This window comes from Perca flavescens, chromosome 3 (assembly GCF_004354835.1).
Source record: "Perca flavescens isolate YP-PL-M2 chromosome 3, PFLA_1.0, whole genome shotgun sequence".
Lineage (NCBI taxonomy): Eukaryota > Metazoa > Chordata > Actinopteri > Perciformes > Percidae > Perca > Perca flavescens.
In genome coordinates this window covers 6,551,225-6,577,002 of record NC_041333.1, presented here as the reverse complement: position 1 = coordinate 6,577,002, position 25,778 = coordinate 6,551,225, and the positions used below count along the sequence as shown (strand labels likewise).

Here is a 25,778-nt window from a genome sequence, read left to right as displayed (position 1 = left end):
CTTAATCATACTCAATCTAGTTACAAAACCTTACATTTAAAGTAAGAATAATGAAATGCAAATCAATTTTGATTACATTTAAACAAAACTGTGGTTTATTACAATTTATGTTTTATTTGTGTAGCTTTGGCCATCAGTTCTCTCAGGTATGATAACAATGCATTCAGCATAGTAACTGCCCAGATGTCAGAAAGCAGGGACCAACACACAAAAAACATGAGCAGTCAGATGATCAGCCCAACACGCATAATGTAGCTCCCTGTAATCCCTCATTGTACAGGAAAACTGTGAATGCAAACAACTCAGCTATTACATTAAAGACTATGGTAATATTTTACCATAGTATTTAATGTAATAGCTGAGTTGTTTAATAGAACAGATGACCAGAGCGACACAAATAACTTCACTTGTAATAAATAGCATTTGTTCACACACTAGTCCAAGAAGAGGTGGCCAGGCATTCAAACCAACAAAATATATATGAATATATTGGGTGGTAAATATGATATACATTTTAATTTGAAAATGTTTAGACATAAATTTAGATTAACCAAATTGAACCAAGTACCTCCCGACAAAAATATCTACCCCCTTTGTTCCCCTCCTCAGTTATCCGTCAGAAACTCCCCTCTGTCCCTGTGAGACGTCCTCCTCAGCATTTTTACTCCATCCTGTCGCTGCCATCACCGTTGATCTGCACCACACAGTCCTTGTTCAAAGGCTCCTTTGAATGGGCCGTGTCGAAGTGCTGGGTGCTCACCATGTATCTACCCCGAGCATCCAGCCCCAAGGCGGGGACAAAGCGACGGTCAAACTGTATTTCTTGGCGCAGGTAGGAGGTCCTCTTCTGGCAGGAGTCACCAGTTCCCTCCTGCAAGGCTGACAGGAAGACCACCAACTCAAAGTGGTTGGACGTGCCCTCACACAGGGCGGGATACAGGGGGGCTTTGGCGGTCCAGGGGGTGGTAAAAGGTGAGTGGGAAGATGAAGAAGGGGCAGGGCTGCTGGCCTAGGTGATCCAAGTGGAAGTCCAGAGAGGTCTGGTGCAGGGCCTGACCTTCATGCTCCTCGTAGAGCACAGCGCTCACTTTTACATCCACCAGTGGGCGCTGCAGCAGGTTAGTGGCTCGCAGCATGAGGCATGTCTGACCCTGGTGTTGACCCACCACCGCCTGGGGGCTGAACTGGATGGCTCCTGCTCGCTTCTGGGGACGCGCTATCTTGGCTACAAATGCACCTAAAGGTAGACAATATTTTATGATAAAGAGACGTTTTGACCTTGTTACTGTAAACATGTTTGCGGTAAATCGCAGCCACATAAATCAGGCTCTTACAATAGCAGTACAGATGATAACACAAAATGTGCTCAAAATAATTAGGCACCAAATGTAAGTAGTGCAATTGATAACATGGTCCTGTTTTTGTTTCTGAATGCCTTGTTTTATTTGTAAAATTACCGTTTAAGGTAAAATAAGGTTTGGTTGAAGTTAAGCATCACAGAAGATGGGGAAACACTCAAAATCTGCTGCTGTGAATATATAAATGCCCCCAACCCCCACTTTTTCAAATGTAATGTTTTGAAAAAAATATGGTGCGGTTATTAGTTTAAATTTTGACTCTAGTTTGGCTCCCAATGTTTGCATTAGACTTACAAGACTGTGACCTTAAAGTTCATGTTTGTGGAGAGGATTAGGGTTAGGATTAGAGGATAGGCTTTAGGAATAGGAGAGTTGTACCTGTGATGAATGCTTCCAGCATTAGCCCCAGCAACATCTGCACAGCCAGCAGGGCTATGGCACTGGGACAGTCCCCACTGGGGAACATGGTGCCGTAGCCGATGGTCAGCTGTGTCTCCAGGGAGAAGGAAAAGGCAGCTGTGAAGCTGGTTATGTGCTTCACACAAACCACATGCCCCTGTGGGGGGGCATCGTGATCCTGCACTGCCAGGTCTCCGTTGAGGTGGGCCAGCAAGTACCAAAGGCAGGCAAACAGCAGCCAGTGGGCCAGGAAGGAGGCGCAGAAGGCCAGCAGGACCCATCTCCAGCGCAGACCCACCAACAATCCCCACAGGTCCTGCAGTGCCAGCACCCAGGCTCTGCCCAGGGCCCCGCGCCATGAGCCCGAGGAGCAGACCGGTGGACGGAGGGCACAGTGTCCGTCTTTGGTGACCAGGCGTTGGCGGGGCGGGGAGGACAAGAGAGGAGAGGAGGAAGCCTTGCCACCCAGAACACTGCTGTTCGATTTGGTTGTCATGGTTGCTGGTGGATATCAAGCAGGGTAACACAGGATAATCCTGAAATGAAATAATAAGACACCCAGGGATATTTTACAAGACTGTATCAATCAAATATTAGTTTCATCTCTGTGTGTCCAGTAGAGTTAGATCTGATATGTGCTAGCCAAGCTTAGCACAAAGACTGAAAGCAGGGGAAACTTCAATAAATGCCAAAACTTTCAGATTTACATGTTATATCTTGTAAACTATTTAGCTCAGAATTAAGGAGCATTTGAGCTCAAACCTGGCAGTGAATGAGGACAAGACATTTTTTTTTGTGTGTGGGCATTTTAGGCCTTTATTTATATAGGACAGATAAAGACATGAAAGGAGAGAGAGGGGGAATGATGAAGTCGAACCTGCGCCCGCTGCATCAAGGACTAAACCTCTATATATGGGCTTGTGCTCTATCAGGTGAGCTACCCAGGCACCCGAGACAGGACTTTTTAGATGATATGAGTAACTGCAGTCAACTGCTGGAGAAATAGCTCCAATGTTACCTGCGAATACTTTTTTACGCTTCTGTCCCTACCCATGCAAATACACAATGTGAAAATCAGCCTTCATTATCTAACTTCGGTGCTAAAACTATTCTCAACAACTATTGGATGGATTGCCATGAGTTTTTTTTACAGACATTCATGGTCCCCAGAGAATATAACCTACTAACTTTGGTGGTCCCCTGACTATCCCCACCATGAGATGTGGTTTTGAGGGGTAAAACTGTTGGATGGCTTGTGATGACATTTTGTGCAGACATTCATCTCCTCCTCAGGATGAATTGAAACAACTTATGTGACTTCTCATCAAGCTCCATCATCAGGTTACCTGCTGAACATCCGCATATAGCCTTGTTAATGTGAGCATGTATGCGGACATCAGCATTTAAATTCCCCCAGACTACTGTATCTCTAAAGTATCTCTTTAACAAATCACACACAATTTGGTGTTACTATTGTAATATCTAATGTCATATTTTTTCACTTTCACCATTTATTGAGCCTTCCCCGAAACGGTTTGGCACCCCCTGGAGAGGCCCGCCTGCCACTTCTAAACCTCTGTATTAGGAGGATTGCCATAAAATGTGCTGAGCACATTCTTGCAGAGGTGAGAAAAAGTCAGTGTGACAAGTCTAAGCTATAAAGTCAAGACCAACAGGGGCCTTCTCAAGTTTTAAACTTTAAATCCTAATCCTAGTCTTAGTCATAAATCTCAATTTTAATTCCATTTTAAATATTACCAAAAGTTGTAATACATTTACTGAAATGTATATTTAGACAAATCAAAAACTCATCACATTAATGACTTGAGTCCACACATCTGCATTTTGGTTCCCATACGGATAAAACTTTCTGATATTAGTGACAAATTTCTGAACTGGCACCAAAAGGACCAAATGTACACTTCTCCTGCAAGACTTTAAGACTTTTTAATTTTTTATGAATCTAGTTTAGCAGTAACTAGTAGATAAAGGACAAATCCGGCGCAAAATGAACCTAGGGGTACATGGGTACCGACTTGACCGTTCTCTGGGATATGTTTTCATGGTAATCGAATGTGACCAGTTTTAGCGCAAATCGCTAATTAACTGATAACGCTAGTCGGCGGGGCACGCAAAAAAAGAAATCGCTATTTCTATACCACTAACAAGTGTTATGGTCTCAGCATTTTGCTATGTATTTTGTTCTATTTCTGTTGCCTGTTTGTAGTTTTCTGTATGTTTCCCATTGTATGTTTTATCTGTATTTTTCTGTTCCCTGTTGTGCATTTCCCTGTTCATGTTCTGTTTTATTTTGATAGTCTTTTCTCTGTCTTGTCATGTCTAGTTTTACTTCCTGTGTTTTCCCGCCTTTGTTGATTACCCTGTCTCTCCTAATGTGTTTCACTTGTTGTCTCACCTGTTCCTAGTTTGCTCATTTCCTTGTTTATTTAGCCTCTGTTTATTTAGCCCTTTGTGTCTTGTCAGATTGTTTTGCATCCGTTTGTGTCCTTGCCCTGTGTCTGTATCCTGTCAAGTGTGTTTTTGGAAATGTTCTCTGTGGTTTTTTTGTTAACCTTTTCTCTGGTGACTTTTTGGATTTGGGACTTTGCCTTTTGCCTGCCTGCCTCAGTTTTGGACTCCTTGTGTTTGCCATTCTCCTTTTGGATCCCTTTCGTTGGTTTGCTCCCTGTTTTTGTTCCAATAAATCCTTGTGTTCAACATTATGCCTGCCTGCCTGCCTGCCTCTCTCTCTGCATTTGGGTCTGCTACCCACAACAAACAAGGCTCAAAATAGCACCACACTTCCACGGTAGCATGAGGGTCCCTACATGTAAACCGAAAATTCATTATTAAAATGTTTATAAAGACTGTACCATTCATGTATACATGCAGGCGCCATCTTGGAAAAACAGTCATGACCAGTTGAACTGCTGTGCAACCAGTAACATAGCTCAAGCATGGCGTTTGTTGTTTGACTGATCGTTTTCCCAAGATGGCACCTGCCTGTATACGTGAATGGTACAGTCTTTATAAACTATCTTTTTAATAAACTATCTGTACACTCACAAAGTTCTCAATGCTTCAGTTTACATGTAGGGACCCTCATTATGCTACCATGGAAGTGTGTTGGCATTTTGAGCCTTGTTAGTGGTATAGAAATAGCGATTTCTTTTTACTTTCATGTGCCCTGACGACTAGTGTTATAAGAAAATTAGCGGTTTGCGCTAAAACTTGTCACACTCGATTAGCATGAAAACATATTCCAGAGAACGGTCGACTCGGTACATGTGTTATTAACTCCTAGGTTCATTTTGCGCCGGATTTGTCCTTTAAGTTAGGCTAAAGAATTCCTGGCAAAATTGATATCCATCTTTTAATCTGCGTAAAACAGTATACGTACATATTATCATCCTATATCCCATTATGTGGAACTGTTCCTTTAAATCCCAGTGTTAAGCTGTATCTACAGAATCACCATGTGTCTAATTTAAACAGCGCATATGTGTGTAGAGGAACTCTGAGCACCAGATGGATGTGAAGTCAGTCCTGACAGGACAGCTAGAGTCCTGTACTCGTCAGAGTTTCTATTTCTATGTCAATATTGTTGCCAGGAGATTAGAGCAGGTCCCAGCTGGGAATCTGTCTGAGGAACACAGCCACATGCAGAGTAGGAATGTGTCTTTCATCTGCAGGGAGCTTTAAACTTACTGCACTGCATGGCTCTCCACTGGTCTTGTTCCCCAATCACAATGTACATTCACTATCATTTTACGCATGCATTTATTATGCACATGCAGCTTCTTTTGATGCATCTGCTATGACCTTTGCATAGCTTCCAAACACAAAAAGTTCCTACATAACTATAAATCCAATTTGGGGGCACGAGGAGTAATGTTACATTTTAAAAATAAAGTTCAATAACATCATAGATTATTGTTCGGAAAGTACCCACACTAACAAAAGAATGAGATATATTGAAATATTGGATAGTTTTATAAAGCATGTTTCAACCAGTTTAAACTTTAATAACTAATTAAAAATGTACTTGGTTATATTTCAAAAATCTTGAATCGGTTCAGTAGTCCTAAATAAGAACAGCATAAACAACATCAGAACACTTTCTGTGTTTATCTGTGAAGCAAACACTGACCAACTGAGGACTTATCTGGGACATAAGCTGCAGCAACAGCAGGATAATGAGGAGTGTGTTGGGTGAATGTGTAGATGGTTTGGTAAGAGGTTTGTCTTTGTGCTGAGGCTGGGGGGAACAGTCAGCACGGCCGTCACATGAGAGCCATGTGCTGGCTGAGGCTTCATTGTATTGGACCTCAATGTGTCACATATGTCACTGGATCAGGCGGTCACCACTAAACCTTTACATCCTCTTCAACGTAATGGCATTATGTTCCCTTCAAAACACAAATTTCTCATGCAAATAATATTAGGGAGGTTGTACTGGACCTGCCCAGAACTTGTGTTCAGCATCTCCAGCTATAGTGAAGGTTCCATTTAGTTGGTTTTGATTGGCTCTCTGTCCAGGCATGATGACAAGGAAGCTGCACACAGTCACTGTGACTGGCTGTTGTTCAAAAAGGAATAGTTCCCATTGAGCAGATTATATACAACATGTTAATCAGTGAGCTATAGATGTGTTAGTAGGTGTATTTCTGAGATAATAATTATTTAATTGTTTTACTATTTGCCTGTGTGCTTTTTATCTGTGTGTATGTGCATATGCGTCTGTGCTTACTGCTTATGTGCTTTTATTTGTTCTTATGTATTTATGTGTTCCTATGTCTTCTGGCACATTTACATGTTGGACTCAAGTGCTCATGTTAATTAAAGTGACTATATGTAACTTTTAAATGTTTCTGAAACTACGTGAAACTGGTGTTCCATCTGATGATCATAAATGACCTGATACAGAAATAGCGTTCTTTTCACTGTTAGCCTTGTTCGTAGGCACAAAATGATTTACGGCAGGTAGACAGCGCTACAGTAACACATTCTGATGGTTAACAGATTTCACTTTTATTGTACCGTAGGCTACCCAACCAAGGGTAGCAGGATGTTTCTTTATATAGGCCTAATTGTATTTTAATTAATTAATTGTTATAATTATGGCTTAAACGAAGAACAACAGAAAGCTAAAGGGGAAAGTGAAAGACAACGGGCGAAATCCGAGTCACACTTGGTCGGTCTTTCAACAGATCAATTGGCTCTCAGGTATGTAATATATCTATTTCCTTTATAAAATAGATTGCACAATGTGGTTGTAGGTCAGTAGCCCACATTAAATTACATCCCCCTTCCATTTAGCATGGACGTTTTATTCCTTTCAGTCCATGTTTGTGGCACATAATGGCACATACTAAGGAAAGCTCATTGTGGGACTAGCTCTAGTGGCTGTAATTCTGCACTAAGGCTGAATTATGGGAAAGAGACTTCAGATACAGTATTAGGGGACCACTAAGGCCTATATAAAAGCATCCAAAGAGCACCATGTTATGGGACCTTTAAATAATGAAACATTGCAGCCATGCTAGCTTTTCCCCGCTGCTTCCAGTCTGTATGCTAAGCTAGGCTTACTAGCTCTGTACTGAACACACAATACCCATCATATCATCTCATCTCACTCACTGAAAGAAGGTAAATATGCATTTTTCCAAAAATGTGCTTTTCCTTTGAGTAACCAATACTTCTGAATTATTATTTCTTCTTTTGTTTTTGACAGGGTCCTTTGTTAATTTTGGAAATGCAATTTAACAATAATAATAATTTAATAATACCAAAAATATCCATGGGACTGGACGTGACAGGAAACAACGTTTTTATGTATAGATTATGCAGTTCAAATATGAAAAAAACGTATTTTCTTTATTTTCAACATCATGTAGTGAAATTCCGTTACTGCATTTAACCCATCTAGTCTTATTAGGAGCAGTGGACAGCTATACTGTATCTACAGCACAGAATCCAGGGGGCCACTTGGGGTTCAGTGTCTTGCTCAGGGACGCTTTGACATGTGGCCGGAGGAGCCTGGGATCAAACTGCCAATCTTGTGTTGAGGGGCAACAACTCTAATGCTAGTATAACAGCACCCTTTCTCCCACAAAGTATGTTTAGTGTGCCAGCTAGTTCGATACAATAATTTAATACATGCTGCTTAACATTATATTACATAACTTTATAAGCTACAGTTAATATTAAAGGCAATCATGAAGTAAAAAATGCATTTATGTTCATTATGCCAAATATATATATATATATATATATATATATATATATATATATATATAAACACACAATTTTGATTATTTTTATTCTGTTGTCTTCCTATGAAACAGTTTGAAATGTTTGATGATTCATCCTGCCCTCAGGGGCGTTTACTTATGTCCAATGAAAATGTTCTATCAAGTTTTTAGTGCAGCCCTTGACTGCATGATTATTATAAATCCTGCCTGTTACCAATAAGGACCGACGGCTAGCTAGCAACAGCAGTGCAGTGGTTGTGGCAGTGTTGAAACCAGACACAAACACACACACACACGCACGCACACAGCCACATGTTGTCGGGGCTGCTGATAATGTGGCTGAGGTCTAATTCAATCAAGAGAAACTCCTCTGATTTTACTGGCTTTGTGCCAATGCAGCACAGGCATGCTACATGCTACATGCAGATGAAAGGAAACGACGGCGGCCGGGTGAGAATGGAGGGAGGCGCAGTTCATCTATATGTACTGCCTGTGTCGAAGTCTGTTCGCCTGTCGACTTGTGTTTCCCTCCTGTTAGAATGCATAGCACCCCCCTCTGTAGTTAGGGTTAGGGTCAAGGTTTGGTTCAGGGGCCGGGGAAACAGCAAAGTTTCCCTATTCTTCTCCTAATCTAACAGAAACAACAGTTGAGGGAAGTTTGTGTGGAGCCATTGCCAACAGTCTTTAGTACTTAGCAAAAGTCTAAGCCTGCCCACTTTTTATTGGTCCAATCAAATGCAAAGTGTTTGATTTACCGTTCAAATGTTCCATTTTTTAACTAGAAAATATGTCACAGTACAGAAGCTTAAGAAACAGATATTTCCAATGTCAGTTTCCAATGTCAGTTTCACTGGGACTAAGCTTAGTGTGTAACTTTTTTATATTAATGAACATCCGTTACATTCAAGCCATTGCCAAATTAGTTGATACAAAGCTAATTAAGACTATCAGCTCCACACAACTCTCCCTGTATTTCTCAGTATGGCTATGTTCACAAAATGGTGTCGTCCAGCGACTTCCGTGCGTGAAGATAATGACCTCTTCTGAAGAGTCCATGTTTTTCAATCCTCCATGTCCTCCTTGGCTACTAGCAACTGCGTGGAGGAGGGGTGGGGGTGGTGCGTGATCACGGAAAGGCTTGTATCATGTGGACGCGCCAACAGTTTTGTTCTCATTACTTACAATTCCTCACGGGGGGAGACAGAAACTACGCACTATAGCTTTAAGATTGTATTGTTTAACTTTTGCTGGGAAGAGAGCTGACGGTAGATCCGGAGAAGGACGGCTGGCTAGTTAGCTTGCTAATTCCACCATGCTTTATGCTACACTGGTAACCACCACAAAGAGAAAACACTGCAGCTATTTCATTAGAATGAAATTAAATAAAGTGAATAATGTTATGTAGTGTAAAAGTAACGTGAATAAAACTTTATATTATTTCTGCATGATCATGTCAGATAGATTTTCATCACTAATAAAGACTACAGCTCCCATGATCCCACGCTACTTCACGACGGCGTCTTTTGTTTTGTCTAAGAGACCTCTGGCTGGGATTTTTCACCATGGATTTTTCACCATGGGTCCTGGCGTTGGAGATGGGTCCCAGCCAGAAAGGGACCCAAGCCTGGAGCTCTGCAGCAGGACACTTTTGGAAAATCCACTCCTGTGTCACCCTCTAGTGGCAATTCCTTATCAAAAGTAAGTTTCACGTAAATGTGCTTCTCTCTACATCAGTAGTACGAATTTTTTGTGCTCTTGAGGTCTCTAAAAATCCATATTACTGTCATAAATTGACAAATGGACACTTGCAGCTGTTGGTGGGGCTATGTGGCAATGCAGCTACTATCGCGATTGAATTTTAATGGTATTATATGGCTTTCTAAACTCTGATGGATTTATGAGGACTATGGGTAACTGCTCCTCAGATCTCTGCATGGTAAATCCAGACAGCTAGCTACACTACTCTGTGAGTTTTCTGTTGCAAGACTAAAACAACCTTTGAACATACACGTTACACCAAAACTAGTTCCTTCCCGAGGCTATTTTGCAGAGGCGACGTTGCACCGTCCGGCGCTTAGCGCCGCCCAAGACGATTGCGATTGGTTGAAAGAAATGCCAATAAACCAGAGCACATTTTTCTCCCATCCAGGAATGTTGTTTGGACTAGTCAGACCTTCCTTTGCAGCGCTTTGGAGGAAGGTCTAGCAATGCGAGATTATTAGGCTTATTGTGGCTCAAGTGGTAGAGCGGTCAACTACCAATCGGAAGGTTGGTGGTCGATCCCTGGCCCTGAAGTTCTATGTTAAAGTGTCTTTTACAGTAGAGATCTAAACTGGAACTGGCTGCAACCAGTATCTGATGATTTTAAAACATAACCAAGGCAAATGAAACCTCATGAAGCTTTGTAAACCATTATCTTTATTGTCTGAGCCCACTAGATGGTGCTCTCTGTTCAACAAAGGGTTGAAAGCACCCTGAATTGCCATTTCTTGAGCCTTTCTCTTTAAACCAAGAGCACCATCTAGTAGCCTCAGAAAATAAATATGGTTCACAAACCTTCATTTGGCCATCATTAGTACATCAATAGCACTTTGACTAGCAAAATCTCTTTCAGATTGTTAACAGACCCACTAGACCTAATCTGAAATGTCCTAATAAAATCATCTCTAATAGATCTAATCCTAACCAATGTTCCTCATAAATACACAGCTGATTCTATGACATTAGTGACCACTGTGTGGTTGCCACAGTTAGAAATACAAAAAGTCCCAAAACCGGCTGGGTTTTGAAGTTTGTGACGCATCATTATCAAGCATTACATTAAACATTTTTATGGAACAAGGGTTTTTTTCATGACCTGATGATAATTGGGAGAAAATTAACCTTATTGATGATGTTGAAAAAGCCTGGAAATTCTGTTCTGATGGTTTCACTGAAATTGTTAACAAGAGTGACCCCCTCAGAAAGTACAGAATAAAGGCCGAAACAATGCATGGTTCACTTAAGACTTATCCAACTTACTTCCAGGACGCAATGTGGTATGGTCTAAAACCAGGAGAACAAGACTTGATTCAGGCTGCTTTACAGGCGCCAAAGCTTTTAGTGAGCTCAAACTATCTTCAAATTTCAAACAATCTAAACAATCCCTTTAAAATTTTGAAAGGCTGTTAACATATCAAATTAAAATGTGATGCATTATTCATTAAACTATCCAGCATTAAATTAGAGTTGAAAGTTCCACCTTGAACAGACGTTAATTAAATGAAAGTACATTGTGCTGATAATGCCTCTCTTTTACTTGAATTTGAATGCATGACTTTTGGATAGGTAAAGGGCCTCGAGAATTTGTGTTATTTATTTAAAAAAAAAAAAAAAAAAAAAAAAAAACGGTTACGCATGCCTCAATCATGCGTGGCTCAGGTCTATTTTCATGCAAGCATTTGGACAGCTGGGCAGGACGTGAAACAGCAAGAGCATCCAGTCAGTTTACCAAAGGACACACCCCCACAAAACTACCTGTACAAAGTGGTGGAGAGACCAGGGTGTTCATCTACAATGTGTGTGTGTATGTTTGTACGTTTATTTTCATCATTTGCATGTAGAGTAGTTGTGAAGCTCCTGAGTTGCACAGTGGTTGATGCTGTTCCACCCTCCCTGCAGGAACCATAGACTGTAAAAGCAATGGGTGTAGCATCTTAAAGCAACGTTAAAGCATGGAATTAAATTAGTGAAGGTATTTTGCCAGCGAGAACATAATTAGTGTTATAAGTTAGTTGGCAAACTTACAATTTGATATCCGTTTGTCGTCTTTAAAAAAAGTGAAGAAAAGTTCAGTTGTCAGGTTAGTAGGATATATCCAGCGGTCAGAAACACACAGGTGAAATATGAAGGTATGAGTTTCCAAAGACCTGTGATTGAGAACTGTGAAGCCGTGAAGCCCCACCTCTATAGCTGCACACAGTGTTTTTTTTTTTTTTTTTTTTTCCTAAACACTAATTGTACGGTAACTTAGTTTTATTCAGTTTAATAAAATCCAGTGCAGTCCAAACTGCTCTCAATTCCAAATGAAAAGTTAATTGGGTACCCAGGAATACACTCACCAAGATTTAAGAGACAACCAGACACTCTCTCACACACACACACACACACACACACACACACACACACACACACACACACACACACACACACACACACACACTTTGCTTTTTAATTGGATATATCATCCATCAAAATGCTCCCAACGCAACTTTCCACTTTTATGCCAATGATGAACTGCTCTGTGTCTACACCAAACCAGGCTTTTTGTCAGCAACAACTTGCTTTTAATACCCTGTGTGAATTAAAAATTGTTTTGAATGCTGACAAAACAAAACTCATTTGTTAACGACAAAATCAAAGCCACTGAACTTTCCAGTCTTTCACTTCTAACAAGTATCTAGGAATTGTAATTGATACCACACTCTTATTTAATCTTCACATCCAGCAAACTGAAGTTGAATTGTTTCACTACATGAACATTTCAGCTATCAGTTGTTTTAATGTCACAAACTGATGACACTGAAAGTTGAAAGTGCAACATTGCCTCCTGGAAACTACGTTTATACATTATTAAATAGATTTTCTAAATAAGTTCTGGATAAAACATAATTGCTTCATGGATTATGTTCACTGGCTACATTTTTACAGTACAGGAAATGTTATATACATGTTTGAGAGTGGTAAGATTGGGACTTTGACACTAGAGACAGGTGCTTGTGTTCAGTGTTACATGTGTACGTATGATTAGGCTTCAAAAACATTCTGGTAAGGGAAAGATGGTGGTTTTGGTAAAAAGGTTAACATATCTTTTGCCTCAAGTCACTTTTTTATTATTAACCAAGGCCACAATCTATCATTGTGACAGATTTTATGACAGAAAAACAATGTAATTATAATTATATATCAAAAAAGTTTTATGACTATTTTTGGCCTTTATCCGACAGGATAGCTGAAGACAGGAATAAGTTGAAAGAGGGGGCATGCAGCAGAGGGCCGCCTTAAGTAACTATTAAATAAATTTGCTGATGTAAAAGTATTATATAAACTGAACTATACATTTTTAGGAGACAGGGTAGTGACAAGGACACAGATCTGTCTGCAGTGTGAGTATAGTGCTTGTTATTTAAGCTTAAACCTTCAAAAACAGACATCCTCACAGCGTTCACACATACCAGCTGTGTTGTATCCTGTTTTGAAGTTAGAGTTTCTGCAGAGTTTGTGAATTATGTGTGAATTATGCAGGTTACATTATGTCACGCTGACTTTAGTGAGATATTTTTCAACTTATATTATGAACGTTATGAAGTTTATAAATGATACAAGCAGAGAAAAATGCTGCACTAAAGTATGTGTCTTGGTCATGGGATGCTTAGGGGGAATTTTCCTATACTGTCTCTTTGTCTACTTTCATATGTATACTATTGATATTTGACTATGTAACTGTGAATACATCCTCACCTTTATTCAAGTAAAACTTTGAATCCATCCCTTCAACTTTATTGAATTGAATTGTATTATTCCATGAAGGTAAGTAACCTATGTAAAGACATTGACAGTTTTTCCCTCTCAGTGAGTTGTTCAAATGTATGACAATGCAAACAAACAACACTTTGTGTAACAGCTCTCAGTCCCTGAGGCTGGGGGAAGACTTACTGTAGTAGTAATGATGGCTACGCGTGACGGTGCCTAGTCAGCCATTTTCCCGTCTTTAAGCTATCCGTGCTAATGTAGAAGTTAAGAGAGCAAGTTAGTGGAAAAATGTTTCTTTATCGCCTCCTCGGAGGGGTGCAGAGGGGTTTATGCAATATTCAGTCTGCAGCTGTTCACTTCTTCTATTCCCTGTTAACGCCACTTTATCACACAACATACATGTCTGAAATAGAAAAAAAACTAATTTGTTTGATCATGTGGTATTGTAGTGATAAAAATGAACATGTTTGTTGTCTTGACTGTCACATGCCAATGCTTGTTTTCTACAATCTGAAATATCTGCGGTCAGTTTTTTATCTGGGTTGTAAAAATGATTATAGCTGATCAAAAACAGTAAGGAAAACATTCTTTACTGCACTTATTGAAATTAACAAAGTCCGGTGCACATAATTGATGTCATCTGACAAATCCATGGATCCACAAAGTTATATTGCTAGGTCTCCTTAAGAGTCACACATCCCAGTGGATCAATCACTCATGGTCCTGGTATCAGTGCCTCAGCTCTGCCGAGCATTACACGCTGTGGTTTGTACTCACCTAGAGCTGCAGTCAGGGCTAAACAGGGGCCCTCTGACCTTTTCACCTAAGAGCTGGTCTGAGGTCTGCCAAGTGGGTGAAGGGGCCGGGGCAGACGGAAAGGGTGCCACTAGTTCCTTGGAGGACGGTGTGTAAAATCCCAGAGGAATCCCGAGCAGAAACTGTTACCCCAGAAAGGTTTTCTTGGTGTAGGAGCCAGACTGAGCACGGCGCTCTCTGCTCCTCCGTTTTGCAGCTTCCAGCTCCGGGGCGAGGATGATTCAATTGGTCACATTACCCTGCATGGAGCCTATTAGTGTTCCCGGAAGACAGAAGACAGAGGGAGGGGGGAAAAGAACAACACCTTGTCATAGTTCATTCAAAGAACTGCTTGTTGCTGGTTGGTGTCCTGCAGCTGCTGCTGCAAGAAATTGGGTTTGCTGATAATGTGGTGCATCTATGTGTGGAAGGTGTGTGCATACATGCATGTATCTTTTCTTCTTTATTCGTGTGTTTTCTGATGTTACCTGTGATCAAATAGTAACACATTATTAAAAAAAAAAACAATTTCATGGTAACGTTGGAGATGTTTTGTTCATCACTTTATACACATTTTCCTTAAGTTCAGTCAACATTTGGCATCTCCACTGGAATTTCAAATAAACTGTATGTTTGATCTATGCTTGGCTGCACGGTATAGTGGAAAATAAGCTGTGCTGGTTTTAATTTTCACAATAGCCGCATTCATTATAAACTGACACGTTACTCCATCACTGTGTGACTTCAGAATAGTTAACATATTAACCAAAGGGTCAAAAAGGGCTTCTTCACTCGTGATTAAAGAACAGTAGAGCAACATGACTGGAGGTTAAAAATCAACACTGTTTTTGACCTTTGAGCAGCAAGATAGCAATGTTGGTAGATCAGTCAGTCTGTCCCAAAACTTTAATTTAAATCCAGCTCTGTCGTGGCAGTGTGGGTAGTAGGGCTGGGCGGTATATATGGCATATGAACATCACGGTATAATTTAAAGCACATACGGTAACGTGCACATGTGGTACATTTGTTTTAAAATTTCAATATAAATGTTTCTGAAGGGGTAAAACACTGGTATGGGACCTGTTACTGTACTCTTCACTGTAGTGCGCGCACACACACACACACACACACACACACACACACACACACACACGATGACAATGATACCAGCGTCACTATCACGGCTGGTCAAAATCTTGCTTAAACTGGTTTGAAAACGGTGTCCACACTAGCATTTTCAAGTTTTCTCTGTCCACACTGAAATGCATAAACAACAGAAAAACTGCTACTTTTCTTCTCCCTCCTCTTTCAGTTGGCAAATAACAAGTGTGCTTCACAGCCAACATCTGGAAAAGAGGGTCAGTCCCCTGCTGCTCTCTGTGGTCACCTTTACTGTGTTTTATTACAAACTCATCATACATTTCTTCTCATTTACATATTTTTTGCCTCATTTGTCAGACAACATGCCTAGTTCACACTAAAATTTAGCCTTGATTTTCCACTTGCCGACAATTTTTGGAGCTCCCTGACAAATTCCCCAGATCAGAGGCAAATCAGTGTTGGTGCTAGAGCGCAATGTGAACTGTTCAAAGACTCAAGCCTCGCAACAACAAAGTTCATTAGAGAACACCCAAATTTTACCATTCAGTATATCTATTGATAACGTTTTATTAAATGCTTGTATAAAGAGTTTTAAGCCTGGAATCATGACCACAAAACATTTGATTCGGCACAAAAAAATGGCAGAAAAGGCACAGAAACAAGACTGTGTACAGAAACTATCACAGACTTCAATCTTCGCTCTAGCCGTTCAATCAGAGACGTCGCTGTTACGCTTGGGATTATGGGTAGTGTAGTACTTCTCCACATCGCGAATAAAACATTTTTCTTCAACAAGGTTGATACAAACTTGTGGCTTCTACAGCATAAATAGATAGATAGATAGAAAGAATGAAAGTTGCGAATACAAATGTACAACCTACCTACATGTAAGAAAACCTGTTTGTGCAAGTTGCCCTATAGTGCAGTATTGTGATGTATAGTGAGTTTTATCTTTATTTTATTTTAACTCAGTGGTAAAACAGTTTTATTGCATGTGGCAGGAAAGATTTCCTGTAGCGGTCCCTGTGACATTGAAGCTGTCGGAGCCTTTTGGAGAAAGCGCTCTGCTATTGGACCAGTTTGGGGTGGAGAGGATGTTCAAGGTTATACAAGATGGATAACAGCTTGTTCAGTGACCACTTCTCCACCACAGCTTCAAATGTGTCCTGTTTGCAGCCAATAACAGAGCCAGCCTTTCTGATCAGTTTGTTCAGTGTGTGTTGCTGGCTCCGATGCTGCTGCCCCAGCAGATGGGAGGTGAACAGAGTGCTGGCCACAAGAGACTGGTAGAAGATCTCCAACATTCTGCTGCACACGCTGAAGGATCTCAGCTTCCTCAGGAAAAAGAGTCTGCTCATCCCCTTCTTGTAAACAGCCGTGCTGTTGGTCTTCCAGTTCAGCCTGTTGTTGAAGTTAACACCCAAGTATGTGTGATCCTCAACCATGTCCACATCTCCACCAAGCATAAACCTTTGTTTCACAAAATCTTTTTTGCTTCAAATCAGCGCACCACCACATGGAGCGCTTGTTTCTAGTGGACATCCAAAAATCCTGTCTCGTGCAGGTTATTCTGTCATGCCGTGTGTCACTTCCCGCGTGTGTTTTCATGACAAAATGTAGTTTGGAACCAGCCATACATTGGCGATTCCTAATGGTAAAAAATGTAGTGTGTGACCCCCTGTCCCCAGTGAGGCATGTAGTTTGAACATCACAACAACTTCAAGATTCCCGATTACAAGACAGCAAGTTGTGTAGTGTGAACAGTACAGTGATCTGACAACTTTGTCATCAGTGTGAATTTAGCTTTACGATTATAATTTAGTAATTTAATCATGGCTCACTTTACGGTCACAGAGCACACAACCTGTGTGGGCGCAGGAGACCTATTATTATGTTATATCTATAATGTCACAATGTTAAGCTTCAAATAATGAGGTAAACGTATTTTAAAAGAAATCCCTGTGAGCCAAAACCTCAGATTTCCCACTGTTCTGAACGCTCTACTTTAAATGTTTTTTTTCCTACTCTTAGGTCCATGTCACATCATACGGAGCTTGGTTTCTATTGTTCATCTGCTTCAGGCAGGCTAGGCTACTGCAGTGTTTACATTGTCACATGTAGCTACATGCTAAATCAGGGAAATATTTAATCTTGGCTGCCAATCTTGTTTTGTTAATTTCTCCCCAATTTCGGGTACATTGATGTGTCTGTCAAGTGTTTTGTAGCTGTGGTGCCCACACTTGAAAAGGACCAGACTTGGGATTTCACTCAGAAGAATGTTTATTCTTTTCCTTTTATCAGTTGATACAATGATGCAATAGAATCAGGAAACAGGTGAAAACCGTTAAATAATTAAAGAAAAAGAAACAACAGCATTAGACAAACAGGTATTTTTATCACATAAAAGATCAAATGCACTCTACAGGCAACACAGCTTGGTTTTACCCTAGAAACTATCAATCTAAGCATTTAGTGTTTCAGTTTAACATTTCCTTTAAACCATGCAGTCATCAATTACTCTCAACTTTATCTCCAACATTAACACCTGTACCATTAACACATTTCCCTCATTTAACACCAAACAGACAACCAAACAACTAAACAAACAAACGGACCAATCAGACAAAATGATCCAAAAATGATTCCAAATGAGCTTACCGCTAGCCTGTCACGATCAAAAGTCCCAGTTCCTCACAGTAAAAGAGTTTGTACCTCTGCCGTCCTCTTTGTCCGTCTTCCCCTCACAGTGAACTAATGCCTATTTGAGCCACTGACTAAGCAAGAGCTCCTAATTACCCTAATTCAGTTCACCTGGTTGAGCCTGCACCAGAGTGCGCGCATAGCCACTAGAGGGCTGTTATGCAGAGCATGCTCAGGGGAGGCGGCATGCAGCAGACAGAAATGACAGGTACACAGAAGACAGCCACACCTCCACCAGATTAGCGCGACACCTCCCACTCAATCTTTTCCGCGGCAATGAAAGATCGCACTCTCAAATGGGCTGGTCTTCGCCCTGATTTTCCACCGGTACAAGGACCACAAGGCGCCGGACATCCCGATGCAGAATGGTACTCAATTCGGGATCTTTGGCACCCAATCTTGGATCTCTCACCAAAACGCTGGAGCTCAGAGAGACCCTCACATAAACATCTCGGACAACACTTCTGGAATCAGGATTCACGCCGACGACTCTCGAAAGTATGAACTGCCCTCTCAGAGCGTTTTGGTCGCAGAGCCACACTATGTCTCCAATGGCAACGTTCCTTTCAGCAGTATGCCACTTACTGCGAATGAACAGGTTCGGGCCAGCAAGCTGGCTCCAGGACTTCCAAAAGTTGTTGACTATACTTTGAACTTCTCTGAGTCTTTTGAACGGATACATGGTGTAGTCGACAGCTTTGAAGTCTCCACCTTGTGTGGCTCGCCCAAGCAACAGGTTGTTTGGCGTGATATACTGGATGCGCTCTTCTCGGCTCTGCACTCTGGCGTCGATCGGTCTCTCGTTAGCAAGATTAGCAGCTAGCTGGAGCACAGTCAGGAACTCACTGAAGGTAAGGCCTTCTACATTCCCAAGACTTTGGAGAGCTCTCTTCGTGACTCTGACAGCAGCTTTGGCGGCCCCATTTCGGTGAGGTGAATCTGCCGGGAGAATTTTCCACGTCCAGGTGGTCTCATTTCTGGCAGCATACTCTTCAAGCGATTCCTTGTTCTGTTGATTCAGGTAAGTGTACATTTCTCTTAGGACAGTCTTTGCTCCAACAAAGTTTGTACCAGGATCAGACCAGATTTTGCGGGGATGGCCTCGGACAGCGGTGAACCTCTGGTAGGTAAGCAAAAAGCTCTCTGTTGACAATGTGTTTGCCAACTCGACATGGATCGCTCGGCTGGACATACAGCAAAATACGACGCCCCATACTTTCATAGTTACTCTCTTCTTGACATCATCCTTCACATGATAAGGTCCAAACAAGTCAACGGACGTAAACTCGAATGGCGCAGCAGGACTTGACCTCTCTTCAGGTAAGTTTCCCATTATCTGCTTGCAGGTTCTTCCTCTTGCCTTCCTGCAGACGATGCACTTGTCAACGACTTTTCGGGCAATAATTCTTCCTCTTATGACCCACGCCTTCTTCTTCATCCGCAACAGAGTTCCCGCCACCCCGTCATGTCCTTCGCTGTGTGCTGCTCTGGCTAGCAGGGTGGATAACCAAGTTTGGAATGGTAAAAGAGGAACAGCTCCGCGGTCTTCTCCGAAGATCTGGACTCTGCCACCACAGACCAGAAGTCCACTTGTCTGGTCCCTGTAGACGACTAGTCGGTCTATTGTGGTGCTTGGGAAATTGACGCCCTCTTGTGCTGCTAGACAAAGGTCCCGAAACACGTCTCGTCTCTCGCCGACTGTAAGAACCCCCAAGGAAGATACTGCCTCCCACTTTTCTTGATCTCTGATTTTGGCGCTCAGGAACTTTTTAGCTCCTCTCCAGATCCACGCCACAGTCCCGACCAACCTTCTCAGATTGCTGAAGCGCCTTATATCGACGAGCTGCCGAATTGCTCCTCCTGCCGGTGGTCTTGTAGACTCCACCCGGGCCAGATCGTATGCTGGATCTTGCGCTGTCTTCAGGTGACTTCTAGTAAGTACCGCTACAAATGCCTTTTTCTGGATCTTTGTGACCTTGTCTCGAGCCTGGGATTTCTTTGGCCACTCATCGTCAGGCAGTCGAAGGAACTTTGGACCCGACTGCCACTCGGAGTCCTCAGTTAGGGCATCTGGATTGGACCCTCTGGTGATGATGTCTGCAATGTTTGCTAGCCCTGGAATCCACCACCAGTCCTGGACGTCGGTGCTGCTCTGAATCTCGCCAACACGGTTTGCGAAAAAGGTCTGGTAACCATAACTCTCACGCTGTATTGCGCCCAGGACGGTCTGACTGTCGACAAGATGGTACCATTTCTCGACCTGGAGTCGGCAGTGTCTCTGGAAGTAGGTCTTGAGCCGGGCTGCAAATACGGCTCCACACATCTCAGCTTTCACAGGATCTCCTCTGTGGTCGAGAGGGGTCAGCTTGGCTTTGGATTCGACCAATCTCACAACTACACCATGGCTACAGCTCCATCGAAGATACATCACCGCTCTGTATGCTTTTTCACTGCCATCAGAGAATGTGATGGCACTGGGCTTTGCACAGTGATCTGGCGGAGTCAGGGATCTGGAGAAGCGAAGTCGGCTCAGGTCAGCATATTCTTCTAAAAGCTTTATAGCGTCTTCCCGGAGACCTTCAGACAAGGCAGCGTCCCACGTGTCTTCTGAGCAGTACTTTACTTTGGCTTCTTGAAAAGCTCTTCTAACCAGAATGGCACCCTTTTGCTTGACAGGAGTCACCAGGCCGAGTGGGTGGTACAGACCAGAGACTTGGCTTAGAAGCTCTCTTCTCGTGAGTGGATCGGGAGTTTGATTTCTAACTTCTTCTCTCACCAGGTCTTGACCAAGGCGCATCTTCCTCTTCTTCTTTGAAAAGTTCACTGCAACCATGACATGAAGCTTGTCATCATCCATGGTATAACCAAGGCCAAGGGCTTTGTTGTCATCTTCCATCAGCTGGTTAGGCAGGATCATAGTCTTTGGCTCTTTTTTGAGTCTCTCACTCTTGGGATCTTTCCTCCCACCTTGAAAAGAGTAGACCCAGGGCTTCATGTAGAATCCTCCAGCTTTCAGGATGTGCTCAATGTTGGTTGTGAGGCATTTCAGATGATCAAGGTTGTTGTGCGAAGTCAGAATGTTGTCAACATAGGCATCCTCTTCCAGCACGCGTCTCTCTTCTTTGAACTGACTGAACAAAGGCAAGTTTGCAGTCTCTCGCATGGCAACTTGGGCTATGCAACCGGCAGGTTTATCTCCAATGTTGACTCTTGTAATGGCATATTCTTTTATCTCAGTATCTTCACTGTCACGCCACAAGAATCTGTGCAGGTGGACCTCTCGATCTTCCAGCCAGACGGAGTTATACATCTTGCGGATGTCACCAAGGGCAGCATAGACTCCAGTTCGGAACCTAAGGAGGACAGCTCTGATCGGATTCAGGACGTCAGGACCTTTGATGAGGATGTCGTTCAGACTGAGACCTCTGTACTTTTGGCTGCTGTTCCACACTAGTCTCACTGGGGTGGAGGCTGAGTGTGGATTTGGCGCGATGAAATGGCTTATGTACCACACTGACCCGGTCCAACTCTGCAGGACGTCTTCAGACAGCTCTATTGCAGCTTTGTTGTTCACCATCTCATGAACTTGCGCAGTATAGGCTGCCTTCCACTCAAGTTCTTTCGACAGCTGCTTCTCAGTTCTGAGGAATGTTGCTTCTACTGCTCTCTTGTTTGGTAGAGTTGTTGGATCTTCTGCCCACGGATACCTTGCATGCCAGTGTGGTTCAGCACTGTGATCATCTCCAGTTGTATACGTCAAGCCATTTCTCACGATCTCCATCTCCCTTTCTTCTGCGAGCGTCATTTCTTTACCCCCTGGCTGGCAGTTCCCGCAGTGACACCCTCCACATCTCGGCTGGCAGGCGGCTCCAATACTTTCCCACCTCCACCACTTCAGAAAGTCCCTGCTGCTGGTGGCTGTGCTCGACTGGGCTTCAGAGTGATCTGGATACTGGCAGAAAGCTGGGTCTATTACAGACTCTCGATACTTCACTGCTGCAGTTCTCATCGATCTCGCAAAGTGAGTCTTGGACGTATGGGCCTTCAGGATGACTTCCTCGAAGAGATCTGGATGCATGCCCCCGACTGTCTTGCCGAGTGGACTCTCCCAGAGCACCAAGTCGCCAATAGAGCAGACTTTTTGGGGCACCAGCTGGCCTTCCTTGTGGCTGATCAAAAGCTGGATCTCTCTGGGTCTAATGAGGTCTTTGAGGGGAACATCAGGAAAGAGCTTCTGCAACTTGTTAGGTGGAACATGTCTTTGCACTTCTGCAATCTTGTCAAGTCCGTAGCAGATCAGTTGGTGAGACTTGAGGGTCCCTCTTAACGTGCTGATACGAATCTTGAGGATGTAGCGCTTGGTTGCTACAGACACCTTCATCCCTCCGACGCCATGGACGACCAATGTGACATCTTCACTGCGGAGGTTCAGTTTGCTTGCAGCTTCATGAGTTATATAATTTGTGTCAGACGCCAGATCAATAAGTGTCCCGATCCGTCGCCCGTCATTGGCGCTGAAGTCAAGGAGCATCAGAATCACAGGGTACTCATGCAAACCAGTCTCTTCTATAAGGGCTCTCCTCGCTGCAATGGAGTTGCACACTCGGGTTGCAATGTTACAGAAGGCATCGCGACCCTGCTGCGCTAGCTCAGGTGGAAGTTTAGAGAGGAACTCTTCCTGGACCTCAGTGCATCTTCTCCCATCAGCTCTCACTGGACCAAACTTGGGTCTCTGGGACAGAAGTCTAGGCAAGGGACAGAGAAGGTAGTGGTGTTGGTCTCTGCACTCTGGATTCCCACACAGGTAAGTTGTCTGTCTGCAGGGTTCATCGTGGACTTCCAGGCACCTCTTGCAGGCTCCAAGCTGTCGCACTGCGTCCCTCTTCTCCTGAAGCTTTGTGGTAGTTCTAAATCTCCTGCAGATGTAGAGTTTCCTCTTGTGCTTCGGGTCTCCACAAATAATGCAGCCTGTCGATCCACTGCTGGCGTTGGCTGCCTTTGTTCGAGCATACTTTGTTTGAAACTTGGTCTTCTCCTTGGCAGGGTCGATATCTCTCAGCTGCTCTAACTGCTCATAGATGGACTCTTGGGATTGGAGATATGCAAATAGCTTGTCAAAGCGGTTCTGGTGGCTCACAGCATTGTTCAGGTCAGCAGCGTGGGTAAGCCAGTCTTTCTTGAGGGACTCCGGCAATTTACTCTCAATCGATTTTATTACCAGTGGGTTCTTTATGGCATCTGCACTGCTCAATTCATTCAGATCATAGAGGGCTTTTCCAACTACTTGGATGAGCTCTACGATTCTCCTGGGGTCATTTCCACGAACAGGTGGGATAGCGTTTAGCTCTTCAATAATCTCGATGGTGATACTGGCTTGGTTCCCATAACGGTTCTCCAAAACTCTAAAGATCTCGTCTGCTGAGGTGTAAGTAGACAGGCGTAGATCTTTGGCCACTCTTTCATCGAGGCTGTCCAGCAGTTGGAATTTCTTCACTTCCCTGGACCCGGTTGGTTCGCCTTGCTTCTGCAGAGCCTCCCATTCCTTCCTCCATCTGTAGTACTCACGCTGACTGCCAGTAAACTTCTGTAAAGCTGTGGCTCTGAGCTTTATGGCAGCGACAGGGGGTGCTCTCTGGGCTGTGGCAGGTAACCTGTCGGTGTCCTCTTTAATCTTTGCTGCTATCATCAGGGTGGCCTTCCCTGACACCAGTTTAGGAAGGAGGGTTTCTAGCTTTGTTAGGCGACAATTGAAGTCTTGCTTCTCAGCTTGTGGAGCCCAATGGTACCAGGCTTTGTGCGCTTCCTTGGCTTTATGTACCAACCCCTTTAAGTGGTGGAGCATAAAGTCATATGCCTCCAGGGGGGTTTCAGGCTGGATGGAAGAAACAGTCTCGCACTCTGCCTCAGCAGTGTTTAGAGCGAGGGTCAGCTCCCTCTCACCAAATGTGGCCCACAATGTCTCTTTGATTAGGTGCTTTACCTCCTTTAACTTCTGCTCACACTCTCCCTCTGCCCTGCTGAGGTCGGCTCTCTGCTGGTCGCTTAACTCAGGTACGCCCTCTTCTGTCTCTTTGTACTGCGCAATGTAAGCAGCTTCAATCTCCTCATTTACATCCATCACTTTGGATCCCTCCACTGTGACTCTTTTGAAGCTATTTTCTAGCTCCTCCAGAGACATCTCCATATGGGTCCTCCTTATATAGTTGGTAAGTCGGGAAAAAAGTCTCTTTGCTGTTGTTCGCTCAATTTTCAAGTCTTTGAGTGACTTGGACTCGGCCATGTTGCTTTTCTGGCTGTTGGACAAACAGGTGGACAAACAGGTGGACGGACGGGTGGACGGCAGATAGTTGGCTTCCCTCCAGGCCCCCAGGTGGAAATCTTCCCCTCTTGTGGCAGGCTTTTTGTGGAGTCTTCTCTGATGCCACGGTTTTCACTGCCTCCAGGGGGGTTTCAGGCTGGATGGAAGAAACAGTCTCGCACTCTGCCTCAGCAGTGTTTAGAGCGAGGGTCAGCTCCCTCTCACCAAATGTGGCCCACAATGTCTCTTTGATTAGGTGCTTTACCTCCTTTAACTTCTGCTCACACTCTCCCTCTGCCCTGCTATGGTCGCCTCTGCCGTTCTTCTGAATGAAATCCCAAGTCTGGTCCTTTTCAAGTGTGGGCACCTCACAGCTACAAAACACTTGACAGTGAAACTGTCACTGTCAGACAGTGTCATATTTGGTTTAAAATCCTTTACCTGTGATTGTTGACAGGAGAAGGTGCTGATGTAGTCCATTACAATCAGCAAAGCATCCACCAATTTATTGGTGATTTTTGACGGTACAAAGTCCTGCTATATACTCCGTTGCAGTCAGGCAGAGCACAGAATCAAAGACTCCGGAGATTCATAAACGTTGACCAATCAGAGTAGACTGGGCTTTTTAAAAAGAGTGGCGCTCCAACAGTTTTTTTTTAACATTAAAGCATGTGAACACGTTCTTGTAGAATCACAAAATACAAGTATGAATTTGAAAAGGCTATATAATAGATCACATTTAAGTACTTTCCCCAAATCTCATTGTTCCCTGTACAAACAAATACACTTTATTCACAAGATCTATTCACTCTGGAAACCGTTTTCAAAAAGGTTATATAATTACACAGGTTTATGTTATCAAGGAAATGTATGCTTTAGATTGGAACAGCCCCATGACCTTTCCTCTAGTACCAGCCTCAGGAAAAACTACATGTTTCCACTGTGTGAGTAACAAAACCACCAGTATGTTCATACTGTGATAAACACAGTAGCTATAGGATTTAGTATTTGAATTTATTTCATGATGATGAGCATAACAATAAGGATGATGACTTCAAATCAAACAGTTGCCAGTCAGTCTGATAGAGTGGGTCATTGGTGTGTGTGCCGGCCCTTCTGCAGAGGTCTGTCTGACTGGTTCCTCTGGAGGTGGCAGATGACAGTGTCAGAATGTGAGGCACTGCAACTGCTTTACTGTAGCTTTGCCTTCATTCTCTCTCATTAGTCTGAAGAGTTAGAGATGGGTCATTCACCTGCTGCTGGGAAATGTGTCACCCTTAACTTTCCAACTGTTCCACTCTCTCACTCAACCCTCTTTCTTGTGTAGTTTTTCTCCAAAGGGGCAAATTAGAGGGTTGAAAG

At 43.1% G+C, this 25,778-nt stretch overlaps 1 protein-coding gene across 1 annotated transcript; it reads right to left on the bottom strand.

The window, feature by feature from the left end:
• Positions 1-449: 449 nt before the first annotated feature.
• Positions 450-18,153, bottom strand: kcnj13 (potassium inwardly rectifying channel subfamily J member 13). Its single transcript, XM_028574208.1, is given in 5 exon segments — positions 450-943; positions 945-1,237; positions 1,737-2,293; positions 14,300-14,588; positions 18,077-18,153. Coding segments are annotated over 3 exon segments (1,092 nt in total). The 5' UTR covers positions 2,254-2,293; positions 14,300-14,588; positions 18,077-18,153; the 3' UTR covers positions 450-661.
• Positions 18,154-25,778: the final 7,625 nt, after the last annotated feature.